The 16712-nt window shown below is 43.8% G+C and overlaps 2 protein-coding genes across 4 annotated transcripts in view; one reads left to right on the top strand and one right to left on the bottom strand.

Moving 5' to 3' along the window:
* Positions 1-768: 768 nt before the first annotated feature.
* EMC3 (ER membrane protein complex subunit 3) lies at positions 769-14359 on the bottom strand. 2 transcript variants are annotated; one of them, XM_066617840.1, is made up of 9 exons: positions 14280-14359; positions 12769-12962; positions 12140-12197; positions 9734-9827; positions 9056-9160; positions 4156-4237; positions 3946-4025; positions 3307-3389; positions 769-2142 (listed from the first exon to the last, which is right to left on the bottom strand). In XM_066617840.1, the coding sequence occupies exons 2-9, from the start codon at positions 12921-12923 to the stop codon at positions 2014-2016; spliced, it is 786 nt and encodes a 261-aa protein (XP_066473937.1). In that variant the 5' UTR covers positions 12924-12962; positions 14280-14359; the 3' UTR covers positions 769-2013. The 2 variants fall into 2 exon arrangements, with proteins under 2 accessions (XP_066473937.1, XP_066473938.1); XM_066617841.1 differs by lacking the exon at positions 14280-14359 and adding an exon at positions 14074-14273.
* A 1028-nt stretch (positions 14360-15387) lies between these two features.
* The window catches only part of FANCD2 (FA complementation group D2), a 57754-nt gene continuing 56429 nt past the window's right edge, over positions 15388-16712 (top strand). For both annotated transcript variants that reach the window (XM_066614974.1, XM_066614973.1), the window contains exon 1: positions 15388-15454. In XM_066614974.1, coding sequence (XP_066471071.1) covers positions 15388-15454 — 67 coding nt within the window. The remainder of the gene's footprint in view (positions 15455-16712) is intronic.

The raw sequence follows: 16712 nt of genomic DNA, 5'->3' as shown, positions 1-16712 counted from the left end.
ACTTGCCTGTACTGAGAGCGATATGGCACCAGCTGTTCTACAATTGTTTACTGTCATTTCTTAAACTAGGGGTCTCACAGGCCACATCTGGCCCTCCATCTTATGCAGCCGGCAGGATTCCCCAGTAGGTTTCTATGAAATACAGAAAAGCATCTATATCATTTCTAAAGAATAGCCTGCCTATTATGAAGAATATTTATATACCACCTTTTTCAACAGGAGTTCACAAAGCAGTTTACTTAGTAAAATAAATCAGCAAATGGTACATGAAGCAGATAAGCAGCTCCACCTACCTCTCAGTGTCTGAGCTACTGTAGTTTGAAAAGCCCTTCTGTTGTGTTTCGTGCTGTTGCATATGTTGCTTTTATTACCTGGAGACGTCATGGATAAAGCAACCTTACCAGTTGGGATGGCTGAGTCAAAGTACAGTGCTGCTTGTTGTGTCTTTCTGATTTCCATATAAGCATAACGTTGGATGGAGCTATGATGCCTAGTAAACAGGGAAGACCCTGAAACCCTCAAAGTTTTGATAAACAATCTATTCTATTGACAGGGAGATGGGCTCACTAATCCTACCTGTAATTGCTGTGGGAGATCTGTGCACAGGAGCAGACTCTCCATGGGTGTAGATGTGCATCAGGATGCTCAACATAACAGCTCCATCTCTTGCAGAATGAGATCTGCATGCTCCCTCTTGGGCCAGTAGCTGTTGTGTATGCAACCAGCCTTTCTAGATAAAGCTATTGTATACAAACGCCACTGAACTCATTATATACTGTATATTCCCTTTATTTCATTATTTACCTTATCACAGGTATTGAGTTAGTGCTCATAACATTCCACCTTGCTTTTTGCAGGTATAAGAGCAGTGAACTGTTCCCTTCATTGTTCTCATGTACAGAAGTCTATCAAGTATACACCAAACAGTACTCTGAACAGTTCATTCAAAGATCTGTATTCTCACCAATTTCAAGGCATTAGAAGGAAAACCGCATTCCTCCAATAGACATTTCACTTTTATTGTACCACTTTACTTTCACAGTATCAGACAGCTGCCACACAGCCATTTTTTTGGCTAGTAAATAGGGAAAAATATTTCTGGCATTATGAATTTTAGGAATGTACATACAAGCCTCCAAAAACCAAGAGCACAATTCACATACCAAGTATCTTAGGATATACACACATGCTCTCTTGGGGCTTATTTCCTCAGGGAGCAATAACAGTCAGACCTCAAGCCTGATTTCCAAAGACAAAATGAATCTCTCAATAAAAAGGGATTTCTTCTAGTTTTACTAACATTCCAATCACATTCCTAACAGTATCATCGTAAGGATATCTACTCAGCAGTAGGCAGCACCGAGTTCATTGGGATTTACTCTTAGGAAAGTATGCAAAGGATTGCAGCCTATGTGAAAGAAATCTAATCATAGATGGATCTAGGGAGGATTTCAGCTAGCGCCAAAGTGTTTATTTTGCTATTATAATCAGTAACCTGTTTCTGAAAATGAGAGGCACTAGAAAGCCATCGTTGGTGGCTCCTGCCATCAAAATTAAGTTATGTGCAGGTTTGTAGCAATACAGTGGTTAAGATTCTCTGCCCATGTTCAGAAGCACTCTTCACATGTGGCAAGCCAGAGTCTTGACAACACAAAGAGGGTTCAGGCTGAATAATTTACCAATATTTTGGAATGGCTGAAACAAGACTCAATTAGACTTAAATGTTCCTAGAACAGCAATTGGTTGATTTCATAAAATCTGCATGAATATCCATTTCTAATTGTGCTGAGATTATAAACTTTTCCCTCCAATAAATCTGGTTAATGATTACATGAGTTAAGTTTCTGCTCAGATTCATATCACCATCAGGATTCAAGACATCAGATGAGACAACACTCAGTCTTATAGGTATGTTGCTCACAGAAGTTCTGATCATATTTATTGAGACCATCAAGTAAGAATACACTGAACACATTAAACATAACCAGTGTAATGCCAATCATACAAAAGAGCTCAGAACATGGATGTCTGCAGTTCTTCCTTAAACATGCCTTCAAAGCGGAGGTCTTTAGCCATTAGTTCTTCTTCAACATCCTCTAGTGCCCACTGGTGATCAGTCAATTCTAGAGCCTCCCATTCTGTCTGCAATGAGAAAGAGCATTGACAGGCCAGCAACAGTACAAACACATAACCTTCTTCTCTTAAACTCCATCTTGAGAGCCCTTGGTTGACTTTTGACTTTGTTTTATTCAAAAAAACCTTCGGTTTAGGCTGAGTTTTACACCATACTACCATTAAGTTTTCAAGTGAAATTTCTGTGTGCATTTCCAGTTTAGGTCTTCCCTGGAATATAGAAAAGGAATTTGTTTATGGTGGGAGATTGTCACAAGGACGGATGTTTTAGGCCACATAGGGAAGCAATGTGGTGGTAGAAAATGGCATGGTATGATATGTTTGGTGCAGGAAGAGAGACTATGTGTTGGCAACCTTCAGTCTCGAAAGACTACGGTATCGCGCTCTGAATGGTGGTTCTGGAACAGCGTCTAGTGTGGCTGAAAAGGCCAATCCGGGAGTGACAATCCCTTCCACACCGGGAGCAAGTGCAGTCTGTCCCTGGTCTGTCTCCCTGGCTATGGGCCTTCCTTCTTTGCCTCTTTGCCTCAGTCTGTTGGCCAAGTGTCTCTTCAAACTGGGAAAGGCCATGCTGCACACCCTGCCTCCAAGCAGGCCGCTCAGAGGCCAGGGTTTCCCACTTGTTGAGGTCCACTCCTAAGGCCTTCAGATCCCTCTTGCAGATGTCCTTGTATTGCAGCTGTGGTCTACCTGTAGGGCGCTTTCCTTGCATGGGTTCTCCATAGAGGAGATCCTTTGGGATCCAGCCATCATCCATTCTCACGACATGACCGAGCCAACGCAGGCGTCTCTGTTTCAGCAGTGCATACATGCTAGGGATTCCAGCACGTTCCAGGACTGGACAGTGAAGAATGGGCATAGTTCTTGGCTGGTAGTCTTCATGATCAACATCTACCTGTCTCTGAACTGCCAAAAGGAGACTGCCAAAAGGACTGCCAAACTCTGAACTGCTCAGTTCAGGACTCTGAACTGCCAAAAGGAGACTACTAGATCTCAGTGTCTTCAGTCCCACCAGAAAGTTCTTTAGCATACATTTATATAATATGTGTTTAAGGCTATCATATTTTGCAGACATTTTTCCCTTTGAAACTTTCCTACACATTCAAGGAATGCAAGCAATACTGTATACAACTTTAAGAGTCCAGTTCAGCATTTGAAACAGAAGCCCCATACCTTGAAAGCTTTATTAGTGTCAGCAGGCATAGCCATTGCAGCCCCTGTCATCTGTTCCTGCATGACTCTGGACTGGTCTGCAGCTGCAAATGCGATAGAGTGGTTCATGTTACTCCATATCCAAAGATACTAAGATCATCAACAGGAGAGATGTTCAGATACGCAGTTGACACACTGTAATGCTTAGCAGGGGAACAGCACAGTACTCCTGCAGTGTTGAATAAATGAGGCAGATAAACATTTAAAGCCACTGCAGGAGGCTGTGTTTTCCTATGCCTTACCAATGAAGTATTTTCTATTATGATTTCCAACACACATGAATATGGGCAACTGGGCCCATAAGAAACACTTCAGAAAGAAAAAGCTCCCAGCAGGAAAGGATTTTCTAGGAAAGGAAGCCTATGGCATTTTACCCACAGGATCTCACAATACTGCCAAACTCTCCCATCCAGTCATTTGAATTAAGGCCACTGAAGAAACATTCTGCAAATCATATGACCTATAACATGAAACAACTAGAGTACTCTTGTGGGACAGCAGAGATTCATTAGGCATGGTTTGGCCCCTTTACTGCTCTTTGACTTATCACTTACATAGCAAACAAGAACAATTAACTTTACATAAACAGCAATATCTTACCGTTATCTTGGCCAAGAATGAGGGTATAAATGCTTCGAAGACCAAACACATTTAGAAAATACCAGGAAGCAGAGCTTACCCTAAGGAAACAAAGAGATTTGGCCTCAGTTACCTCAAATCTTGAAAAATGCCCGAGTGCCCTGAAACAGCTCTCATATTCTTGAGCATTAAACATTGTTCAGAATACAGTGAACCGGGAGGAACACTTACCAGGATGCATCCAAAGTAAGTAACTCAATACCCTGCTGTAACATTGGTTTAAAACGCAGCGTCAAAGGAAAAGGGACCTTAGCTGTCAGGAAGGAAAAAGAACATTTTGTCACAAAACCACCATTATATTGCAGCCGTGTATATGGCACTTTAGAAAGGAACGTAGCTAAGAACACGTGTTCCAGCCTCCAAGGAGCTTAAAATGGATATTTTGACAGTGCAGAGGCTGGGGTGAGAAGGGAGGATACGATTAGCAAGGGACAACAGGAGCACGCACACATATATTCAGGGCATCCTAAGTTTGTTTGGTCAGACGTCAGTCCTGTTTAGCTGATGACACTTGCCCTCTAAAAAGTGTTTTAGGATTGTTGCCTTCAGTTACTTTTCAGGGAGGAGACCAGGACTAAAAGGTTAAGCCACAGACTGCATGAAAAAATGGGTTTTAAGAAGGAAGGGTGTTCTGGGCCTAGAGGTCAGGTCATAATTTTATGCTGGATGCAGAAGGCAGTGGGAAGTCAGTACTGGGATTTGATTAATAATGCCACATGGGCTGGCCAATTGAGAGAGGGGAATATCTTTGGAAACAGGGTTTAAGACAGAAGCAAGAGGACTGAAAGGAAGTACCAGAGACAAGGTGACTGGAGACAACAACATGAAGTAGGTTTCAAATGAAGCTTTTTAGAGCTTCTAAAGCTATTTATTGAGAAAGCTATTTATTTATTGAAGCACTTCTGAATGTTTGTAAAGACTAACTTTGAGTCTTTATCGGAAACAATGGTAAGTTGTGCATGAAATGTTTTCTCCATGAGAGTGTGTGCAAGGAGACCAGAATACAAACCACAGATTGACATTTCAACACAGAATGCTGGTGAGCCAAGCCAGGAAACTGAGAAAAGAGTGACTTCAAAAGTTACAAGTTTCCTCAATGGAAAATGTAGAGATCATGACAAGTGATAGTAATAATGGGACTTGTAGCAAAGCAACAGTAGCAGAATGTGAACATTATTTATCCTTTGCTTAAACCATTTTAAATCACCTAAAACAGAGGTGGGCAAATCCCTGCCCATGAACCATTTGCAGCCCTCAGGACCCCCAATCTGGCCTGCAGGGAGCTTCTGGCCCATCAGAGACTGTTGAAGCCTGTGCTGGCCTGCGACTGCTTATGTCTCCTTGTGTTTCTGGGTTGTTCTGCATGTTTTCACTGTGCAAGTGGTGTGTGGCAAACAGTTCATAGTTCTCATGTGGTTCTACATGCCTGTATTATAGTTCTCATGTGTATTATAAATAAGCTCAGTAAAATTTATTCATTCATATAAATTTGTCTCCAATGTATTCATTTATGTTAATTTAATCAAATTTGAAATGTAAATTAATTCTTTTTCCCCCCAGTCCCCAACGCAGTGTCAGAGAGATGATATGGCCCTCCTGCCAAAATGTTTGCTCACCCCTAACATAAACGAATGAAAAAATATGCTTCGTCTGTTTTTAATTCAGCTAAGAGGTCACGCCAACTTCCAAAGTGAGATACAATCCATACCTGTTGCAGAGTGCATGAACATCCTGAACACACTGAACTAATAAAAATGCTGATTGGGTTTGGGATTTAGATGCGTTAGCATTTGTGCCATCTGCTTGATGGCAATAACAGCTTGCTATTTGGTCTCCAGCCAACTTCCATGAACACATTTTGAAAGTGGTTCTCTCTCACTGCTACACAGACATGATTGCAAGCCATCTGCTTACCAGGCCTTTCTATCCTGTTTATGAAAGGAAATGACCCCACACTATAACACAGCTTGATAAAGCAGAGTGATAATGCTGCATGTTCCCCCCCCCCCATCACTCAATTCTTTAAATTCAACATGACAGTGACTGAACACAGAATCAGTCACTGGTAATGTGCTTTCCATTTATAGGGACAAGGAACATTAGGGTGGGATGAGAAGGGACAGGGTGACAGCAACAAGATTGTGCCTAAAAGGTAAAAGGTGAGGAGTCTGGATTACCTCTGACATTTGGTATACTATAAATTCCTGCTGGGTACAGCTTGGTCTTAACAGACTGCTTTCTGCACAAGAATTTATCTTGAAAGGCCTACATGAGGTAGCTGTGCCTTTCTGTCACATTATGATATCCAGGAGTGAAATTACAAAGTCAAGCTTGATCTTCCAGGCTTCCCCATCACACAGACACTAGGCATCCAAAGAGAAAACTCTAATGCAAAGTTGCCAGTCTGACTAAAATTGGCTATCCATGATGTGAACTAAACTTATGGTTCTTAAGTCACCTTAGCCTCCTCTTTTTAAAAGGTAACGGTGAGATATGACAATTTTAGAGAGAGATTATGCAGAACTTTGATTGGATAGTAAGGCAGTTCTTATGATCATGCGAAACTGAACGGCCCAGGAAATCAGGCTAGCCCCAGAGCTATTAAACAAATTAAACAGAGCATGAAACAAAATGGAAAATAAAACAGGTGCAATGTGAATTAGTCTCAGTGGTCAGATGGCAGAATGCACAAGTGAGTGGCTGCTGGATAAGAACTGCAATGGCACTGCTGACAAATGTCAGAGGACAGGTATGGGCTGGGGTCGCAGCAACTTGCTCCATGGCTGTAAGAAGGACTCACAGCAGGCTAAAAGTTCAGTTTAAAATATAATGTGCAACTTGCATGTTAAATTTTTATTAACTCTGAGTCACTGCATAACTCTAGATTTTCAAAATGGACTTAGCCTGCCACACAGCCTCTAGGGCCTTGGGAACAACTTTTATTGACTGCTGGGTAGGAGAAGGAAGTGCCTTCTCATCCCTATCAGCTAATAGCTGCCAGGCAGCAGGACTGCTACCCAAGATCGTAACTGGGCAGAAATGTTGAGAGGAGAAGGAATTGCCTTCATATCTTGTAGATGGGGAGCCAGCCAGCCTCCAGGTAGAGAGGGGAAGAGCAAGACGGAGAAAGGCAAACTGGGAGGTGGGAAGGGCAAATATCCTTGCACGCATTTTGCATTAGTGCAGGAAAGCATCCCCAGAACTGGACCATGTCCTAGGACAGAGAGGACCATGACACTGACCTCATATGCTACAATGGTAATTCACAATTAATGGTAAAAATTGATATATTGCTGTTTTAAAACCTTCAAAACAGCAGTATGAAATCAAGTCCAGAAGAATAGCTGTATTAAGGCCCAATCCTATCCAACTTTCCAGCATTGGTGCAGCCGCAATACAGCCCAGAGATAAGGGAACAAATGTTCCCATACCTTGAGGAGCTCTCTGTGACTGCCTCCCCAACATGGAAAGGAGGGCATACCCCATAGGCAGAGCAGCACCAGCACTAGAAAACTGGATAGGATTGGGCCCTCAGTCTGTTGCAGCAAAAACAGTGTAGTATGCAGTAGTATCCTGCAGCATCAGCTTGCATGGATCAGAGCCCACTTCATTAAGATAGGTAGATATATTGAGCAAAGAGAAAAGAAGATTTTTTAAAAACCCAAACAAATCAAGCAATGCCAAAAAGATGAAACAAAAAATTGTTATGCAATACACAAATGAATACGAGATCCAAACTGCATGGGAGAGACCTACTACCCACTAGCAGCAGTGTTGGGAAAACCCAGCAGGGCTTGACTCAATTTGAGTCTCAGAGTCACTGACCCTCACTACTCAACTAAAAAAAGAGTCCAGATAGGGGTAATTTCCAAGTTTCCGAGTCACCCTTTAGCAACTCTAATGGATTTGAGTCAAGTCACCCTCCCCTTTAAAAAGCCAGCTGCAGAAAAAATGGGGCTGTTGCCGGGGAGTGTGTGTGTTTGGGGTGTGTTTGTGTGTGTGAGAAAGTTCTCTTTACTCATTCACCTGCCCTTCTGTAAACAGGGCAGGAAGGAGTGGGAAGGAGTGAATAAGAGCCAGGACAGAAGTGGCTAGAGGGAGGACAGTCATGAGGAGCAGCAGCTGGGAGGCTTACCAGGATGACCAGATCCTTGGCAGCCCTCCTCAGAAGTAGTCCCACTGTAGCCGGTTGTTCAATGAGGCTTGCTCCCCAAGTAACAATGGAGTCAAGAAACCACAAGGTTGGAAAGCAAAATCAGGCAAAAGAGTCTTCTCCCACCTCCCAGGGCATCTGGCAGGAAACCCCTCGGGGGCCCCTCCTCCTGCTCTCCCTCAGCCAATAAAAATATCCAAATGTCCATCCTTTGTCCAATGATCATCCGTTCCTTCCTTCCTTCCTTCCTATCAGAGATAGGGGGAAAAGAGCTCACTCCTGCCTCCCCCCATCATTAACCTTTTCCTGCCTCCTGGCTGGAACTCCCTGCTGCTCGCTGTTGGAATGATGGCCCTATGGGGTTTTCCACGTGGCAAAAACAATAAGTAAGCACCCCCAGACACAAGCAAACTCGAGTCAGCAAGTGTGGGGATGAGTGCCAAGTTAAGGGGGCCCTGACTTGAGTCTTTTTCAGAGTCTTCCACGTGTGACTCACGAGTCAGCAAGTCACTGAAAAACATGCATTTTCACAACTTGAGTATGAGTCACCTGACTCAAGTTCCCAACACTGCTAGCAAGCAAGGCCCATGAACAGGATTGGAAAGATAAACGTTTTAAACACCTAAAGAGGGATCGTTACTTCCTGTACTGGAATTACAGACATCAGTTATTCCTATTTTCCAGGTCCAAGTGTCAACATTTCTAACAAATTCCAGCACCAATGCAAAGCAAGTTACTATTACTATTTTAGAATGAGAAACTTTGGTTGAGAAACTAGGACTTAAACAAAGCCTTCATTTCTGATCCTTCCACAATTACCAAGCAGAGAGACAAGCTCCACTGAGAAAATGCAATAGTGTACCAAAGAGATTCAGGGCACTCAGTTCACATAGGCTTAGATTCCTAACTGACACTCACTTGTGACAAATCCTGAGAAGGTCATGTTGATCCAGCCACCAATTAGAATCATAGGCAGCACATTAGTTACATTCCCTTTCATCATATCAGTCAGCATGGTAGGATCTGCAAGGCAAACACAGATCAGGTGAGCACATAATAGGAATGCACTGCATCCTTGGATTTCTAGATAGTCTTCTACACACACACCTGCCCCTTCAGCATGATTGAAGAGATAATCCTGGTTTAGTCTTCCTTTCAGTATCTAATTTTGTTATTGAAGATAGGAAAGGACACAGTCAAAGCAGGATCAACTGTTCTTGACTACATAGATACGCACTATGTGCTCCACAGTGTATGGTGAGTCTCTCTTGAACAGATGCCAGAGCTGTTTCAGCTCTGCTTCCCTTCAAGGATACAAAAGGGTTAAATCATTTCACCAAACAAACAGTTGCTCTAAGTTCAGTTCAAGAAACATGCCCCATGAATGGGAAGCAAGCAAAAAAAAAAAAATCTTGTTTTATCAAGGAACTAGCTACTTTCCAAACTGGTAGCTATTCTGAAGCACAAACTCAAACTAGGACCTCTTGTTACAATTCTATTTCTCATGTTTTAGAAGGCAACATGAACACATCATAAAAGTAGTAAGGCTCTCCTAGAAAGGCTTTCTGTTTGTGTGACGACAGACACCTTACTCACCTGTCATTGGGGAAGGAGGCACTACCTTCCTTTTTGTTTTCTTAAAGAATCCATCATCAGGATTATTGAAGAAATATTTCCGTGTCAGAAAGGACTGGGAAACAAAGACAAATCACAATGACAAATGGAAGCGGACATGGGTCTTCAAGAACAAATCCAGTTTACCCCTCTGTAAAGGAGCAGTAAAACAGATGGCTAACATTTGCACTTCAAACTCATCGCCCCACATTCCCAAATTTACAGGAAACTAAGATCTGGTCCAGAATCAACTGAATGAGAAATTTTCCTTCTTATCCCTCAAAAGTCACACAGTCCCCTCTAGTTTCTTTTCCATCTATGCTCAGGATATCATTTAGAAACAGACACACTATATATACAGGGTGTCTCAAAAATTTTTTTAATTAACTCTAATTCATATACACTTCATTGTAGAAAACCTGGATTTCTGCAGTTTTCTTATTCAGCGATATCTGTGGTGTATAAATACCAATGGGGAATGTTTTGCACACTTGGTCTAATTCATTGACAAATTAACTCAAACAACTGCTTCTGTGTACACCATATGCAGTACAGGCATGCACTGATCCATCCCAGGGACGCACTGAGGATACGGAAACCACGGATACGTGGTTTCCCCTGTGTGCACCTATCAGCACTGTTTAAAAGCTTCCTGGTGAAGTGTTTCTTGCTTTAACAGGTTGCTATAAGCATTTAAGCTTATAGTGCATTGTGAGCAGACTGCCAGCAACCTAAATACTTGATGAAACTAGATCAAATGTTAACAGGAAGCAGGAAGTAAACTGCTTCCTGTTACTGTTCAATCTAGTTTCATCAAGTATTCAAGCTGCCAGCAGCCTACTCACGTCACACTATAACCTTGCATGCTTATAGCAACCCATTAAAGCAAGAAACACTTTGTTGGTAAGCTTTTAAATAATGCAAATGGGCATGTGAGGGGGCTTCTGGATCTGCAGATAACTGAATTTGCTAATACTGGATTTGTGGATACAAGGGCCTGCCTGTATATGTGCGAATTATAGCATAATCAATTTGACACTATAAAGTGCATGTACTTTTTTTTAAGACACCCTGTATAAATGGAGCAACACAATTTAATGAATTTTGCTACAGAAAAATGAACTTCTTAAGCAACTATGTATAAGTGTGCTTTCATAAACTATTCTGTTCTTTATCATTTCCAGTCTAACATACATTTAACCTTTATGCTTCCCCCCCACAGACAATCATGTTACTTGTTTGCAAAAAGATCAACAGCAATACAAGTAGCTACTTTCCTCCTTATAGTATAGAAATAAATATACTCATGAAAATAATAAGAGACAAATAAATGAAAGCAAAGATTTATTTTGGAAATCTACCTTGTTTCTGTCCTACTAGGGGACAAATTTAGTTGGAAGCATAAACTGGTTCATCAGCAGCCTCAATTATATGCTTAGACTATTGCTAGATTGTCCTTGCTGTGGGTCACCCAAATTCCCCCCCATCATCACTATGTTCCTGATTAATTCTTGCCATTAACATAAAGTAGGTGTGACATATTTTGTTTGTAAAAATGTCTCCTCCATTTTTAATGCTGTAAATCAGTAACTACAGAACAACTATACTCTATTTTAGCAACCATGTTTTCAAAAAGTAATGGATCCAGAATTGTGACATGGCAGTAAATTGAGATGATGGCATGGCAGCCATCAAACCAATTAGTACTATGTTTTTGAAATGCTGCATTATATGGCAATCCCAGATGGAAAGAGGTTCCAAAGTCAGCCACGGTATTTCTAGCATAAGCCCTGTCCCTGATGCATTATCCACTTTAGATCAACAGGCATCGGGTACAACCATCCTAATTGCGCTGGAAAGTCATTCTAACACATTCATATCAATAGAAATATTTGGGCCTGCTGCATGTATGTTACCAACATTAATCTAGATCAAAGGTGTCAAACTTGTTTCATATAGGAGACCAAATAGCATTTGGGATGCCTGTTGAGGGCAGGAAATCATTAAGCAGGAAGTGATGTCATGCAGGTCATGACCAAAAAAGTACTTTTTTCCACTTAGGAACATATTAGCTGTAAACAACAGAAGAGAAAATATGCAAATCTCAATCATATTTTCAAGATTTATGGGAGCCCAATTATCACATGGGCTACCCTGTCAGCAATGATACAACAGCACAGCCCAATAGCTGAGAGCAGCTGATGGTGGTGCTGAGAGCCCAAGGGCTGGATAAAGAGCTTCTGCTGGCCACATCCTGCAGGCCTTATGTTTGACACTTCTGACCTAGATCCTTATGAGGATTCATGCTCCAAGTATTGGAATATTTGAGGTTCTTTCTTCCTAGCATCTTTAATTGTTAGGAAAAAAGAGTGACACACAGAAGCATACCTGCTTTGGAATGTACTTCCCATTTTCTCTGAGAACTCTACTTCGAATTAGGACTTGGCTGAAAGAAAGAAAACCATTACTACACATACAGAAACACATTAAGGAGGACAGAAAACACTCTTTCACATGCGCTACATATTATATTGATAAAAACTGGAAGTACATAGAAAGGCCTAACAAATTATCAACATGAATATAGATTTCCTTTCTTTCAAACACCTTGCAAAGTTTAAAGACACTGAGAAAGATTTCAGGATCAACAAGAGCTGATTTGAGAAGTAGCTCCTCCTCTCTCATGGTAGACTTCACTGTAAAACAACAGATTTTATTTGTTGCCACTGATGGCTGCTTCATACATTGCTTTGTCTAAAAAAATGTGCAGATGTTTGTAAACACTGGAAGTGCAACACACAGTCTTTCCTCACTGTAGCCACTTTTCTGAGACCCAGTTCTTGGGCTAAAAAGCAGATAAAAATGAAGTCTACACATCATTATTATTAGTAGTATTTTCAACAAAAAGTTCACAAAGCGGTTTGCAGAGAAAATCAAATAACTAATGGCTCCCTGTCCCAATAAGGCTCACAATCTAAAAATCCTACACTGATAGTGCAATCCTAGGCATCTCTTACCTATCAGACACTTGTTCCTGAGTGAGCTTTTTGTCACTCTGTAACAGGATAGACACATAGTGGCGAATCATCCCAACAAAGAAGGTTATGAAAACTATCGGAAGCACCACCCATAGTCGAATATTGGAATCCAGCAACAGCTCCGGCTCACTCATGGTTTAAATACAGTTCTGGTCAGGTACATCAGCTCTGATCTTTAACATATAAGAGAACAAAAAGTACAAAAGGTAAGGACTGATTAATCTTATGGCCAACTAAGTCAGAAACAAGAGTAACTGCCTTTGGCTTTCCAAAAACATCAGATCAGTTGGTATGCTATCACCCAGGTGCTCTTTTTCTTAGGGATGCTTCTTGTTCCAGGACACCAAAGTGCAATAGAAGGTGATGTCCCACTCTCACCCACCCCATCCTGGTACCCTATTCCACAACATTTCATACCCATTACACCTGCGGTTTTCAAACTCTCTGGGAGTTTGGAACCTGCAGTAAGTCCTTGTGGGGGTGGGAGGAAGGCAGTGGGGGAAGGCAACGCTGGGGGGGGCTGCAGGGACTGGGGTACACTCACTAGTCCCCGCAGCAGCCTTCCCTGGGTGTGGGGAGTCCTGTGCGATCATGCTCCACTTCCAGTTTAGCAGAGGAGGGGCAGGATTGCTCCACTTTCACTTCTGAAGCATCGGGGCACAGGGCTCCCCGCAACCCCGGGAGGCTGCAGGAGGCTCTGGTAAGCACAGCCAAGCCCCTACATTCCCCTGAGCAGTACAATTCGCACCACTGCTTCCTCCCTGCCCCTTAAGGGCAAAGAGGCCAGGGCCCTCAGGCTGGGGCATTGTGACTCCCCAGTCTGAAAACCTCTGCATTACAAGCTTGAAAAAAAGACCAAGAACAAACAAACAACTGCCAGCTGCAGCTGACAGTGCAAGAAGGCAAGATGATGAAATTATTTGGGTTTATGGCGGCCCTCAACAGTCACTCTCCTGTTCTTTCAAGGAAGACGGAGGCTGGAGAAGGTGCTCAGCACCCAGCAGGGTGGGGGGAAGTCACCTTTGGAGAAAAGGCTTCAGCCCCAGGCCTCATTTTCATATCAGGCCACAGTCCTGCCCACACTTACCTAGGAGTAAGCCCCAGTGACGCTAATGGGACTTACACCTGAGTAGACCTGCAGAGGATGGGGCTCTGCGGTTGCAATCCTATCCACCCTTACCTGGGAGCAAGCCCCACTGACTGTGATAGGACTGACTTCTGAGTAGACAGGCAGAGGATGGGGCTGGGAGGCTGCAACCTTCTCCACCCTTTCCTGGGACTTACCTCTGAGGAGACCTGCAGGCTGAAGGGCCCTTCCCTCAAGAGGGAGCCCGGCGAGCGCCCTCCACCCCCAGCGCCCACAAGAGCCTCAGGCGCTGCCCGCTCTTCCGGCAGGGCCCCCTGCAGCCGAAGCCCGCCTGGGTGGCCGCGGAGAAGGGCGGGGGCGAGGCGGAGCACCGGCACCCCCGCCCCCGGGCGCCGCTTCTTACCTGCCCCGCACCGGCCTGGTCCCGCTTCGCCCTTCCGGGGGCGACTGATGACGCTTCTGCCCGGCGCCCGGAGAAGAGGCGGCCCGTGACGTCGTCGCGACGCGGGAGCGTTTGAAGGAGGCGCGCGCGCGGGCTTGAGCGGCGCCCCAGACGGGTAAGAGCGGAGGCCGCGCTGCTGGGGTCCCGGGAAGGGGAGCCCAGGTCAGTCCCATTAGAGTCAGTGGGGCTTGCTCCCAGGGAAGTGTGCACAGGGTTGCAGCCTCAGAGCCCAGTCCAATGCCTGTCTACTCAGAAGTAAGCTCTATTATAGTCAATGGGGCTTACTCCCAGGGAAGTGTGGACAGGATTGCAGCCTCAGAGCCCATCCTATGCCTGTCTACTCAGAAGTCAGACCCATTCTTGTCAGTGGGGCTCACTCCCAGGGAAGTGTGCACAGGGTTGCAGCCTCAGAGGCCAGTCCAATGCCTTACTCAGAAGTAAGCCCTATTATAGTCAATGGGGCTTACTCCCAGGTTAGTGTGCACAGGGTTGCAGCCACAGAGCCCCATCCTATCCAACTTGCCAGCACTGATGCAGCTGTCCCAGTGAGGTGCGTGTGCTGCATCCTGCACTGGGGAGACAGGCATGAATGCCTTTGTTCCTTTACCTCAGGGCCGCATTGGGCCTGCATCAGTGCTGAAAAGTTGGTGAGGATTGGGCCCTCAGTCAGCTGCCAACCAACCCTCAGACTGGTTCTCAAGATACCCAGTTTTTTGCCAGCTGACTCTTCCACACTCCCCTGTGAAGATTCGCCAGCCACTTCTTTCACTCTCCATTCCAAGCAGCCAGTCCAGTTCAACCTCCATTCCACACCTCCTGCTTGTCTAATATGGTTTAATATGGTTTGCCTGCTTTTGCCACTCACTTATTAATTCTTGTCTATCAAAAACATACAAACCTATCTGTGCAACATGTCTATGCAGCCTCCCTATACAAGCCTGTTGTTTGTCCATCATTTCTCTTGATTGCCAAATTATTTGCAAAATTTAAAATAAAGATGTTTCCTTTCTCCTGCTTCTTCCTGTTCTTTCCAGTGTTCTCGTAACAGGGTGCACCAGAACCTGTTGCCATGACTTCAAAGCGGAAATCATCCAAGTCTGGTGCCAATGCAGAAAACCTGATAGAAGAGTTACCAAGTATGTAAAGCAGGAGTCTTTGCCTGACATTTCTTTGGTCAGAGAATATATTGTTGTTTCTAGTAGTACTTAGTGAAATAGCAAGGTAATGCAAAGAGCTATTCTCTGTAATGGTTTCCTATACTGGAATATTGAATACATTCATAGAGGACAAGTCTGTCATAAGAACATAAGAACAGCCCCACTGGATCAGGCCATAGGCCCATTTAGTCCAGCTTCCTGTATCTCACAGTGGCCCACCAAATGCCCCAGGGAGGCATTGCTACTGTCAATTGCTACTAGGCATGGCTGCCTCTAGGTTCAGTGGCAATATACCTCTGAATACCAATTGCAGGGACTGATGGTGGGAAAGAAGTCTGACTTTCTCTCCTGCTTGGAGGCTTCCCAGAGCCAGCCTGAGCTGATGGGCTACTATGTGAAACAGGATACTGAATTAGATGGGCCCTTATTCTTTTTTTCTCACTCTCTGTAGTTCTAGGTACTGAATACATGAAACTGGCTAGTAGCTCCTAGAAAAAGTCCAAATATTAATATCTTTACAGCATAAATTTTATATTTTTCTTCAGTATGATCATCTTTTAAAAAGGTAATTTAATTACATCAATGGAAGAAAGGGGCTGAATTTGTATTTGTATTAGTATTAAATTTGTATTGTAAATACTGAATTTGTATTAAATACAAAATCCTGTATTTTGTTCAGGGGTCTGCACATGTGCTGAACGTGAGGAGTGGAGAATAATCTCCACAATTGCTCTATTCTTTGGAGTTACTCCAAGCATCTTGGAAGAAAATTGACTGTTCGGGACTGGAGAAGGAGTGGGAAATTGTCCGAGTAGTCACACTAGTCACACTGTTCTTTGGAGGTTCTCAGAGGATCTCAGAAGCACAGTAAAACTGCAGAGATAATCCCCACTCCTTCCCCAGTTCAAAAAGAAGATAGCTGGGGATCATGAGCATCATATTGCATTTCCAAAGCGCTCCAGGTGTCTCAGAAGTGCAGCACAATTATGGGAACATTCCCTGGCCCTTCTTCTGACCACTTCAAACTAGAGAGGAGGGCTGGAACAATGTACATGTTGCATTGCACTTCCGAGGTGCTTGAAGTGCCTCAGAAGCACAGTGCAGCTGTGGGGATGATCATGCTTGCAATGTGATCCCCAGGACCGCACCGCTCAGGAGGGCTGCAGGGACTGGGTTGCACTCACCAGTCCCTGCAGCAGCCTGTCGGAGGTGTGGGGAGCCTTGTGCGAGCATCTGC

The sequence above is a fragment of the Tiliqua scincoides genome, chromosome 2, assembly GCF_035046505.1.
Source record: "Tiliqua scincoides isolate rTilSci1 chromosome 2, rTilSci1.hap2, whole genome shotgun sequence".
Classification (NCBI taxonomy): Eukaryota; Metazoa; Chordata; class Lepidosauria; order Squamata; family Scincidae; genus Tiliqua; species Tiliqua scincoides.
Note: the sequence above shows the minus strand (reverse complement) of the source record. Positions and strands in the feature narration are given on the sequence as shown.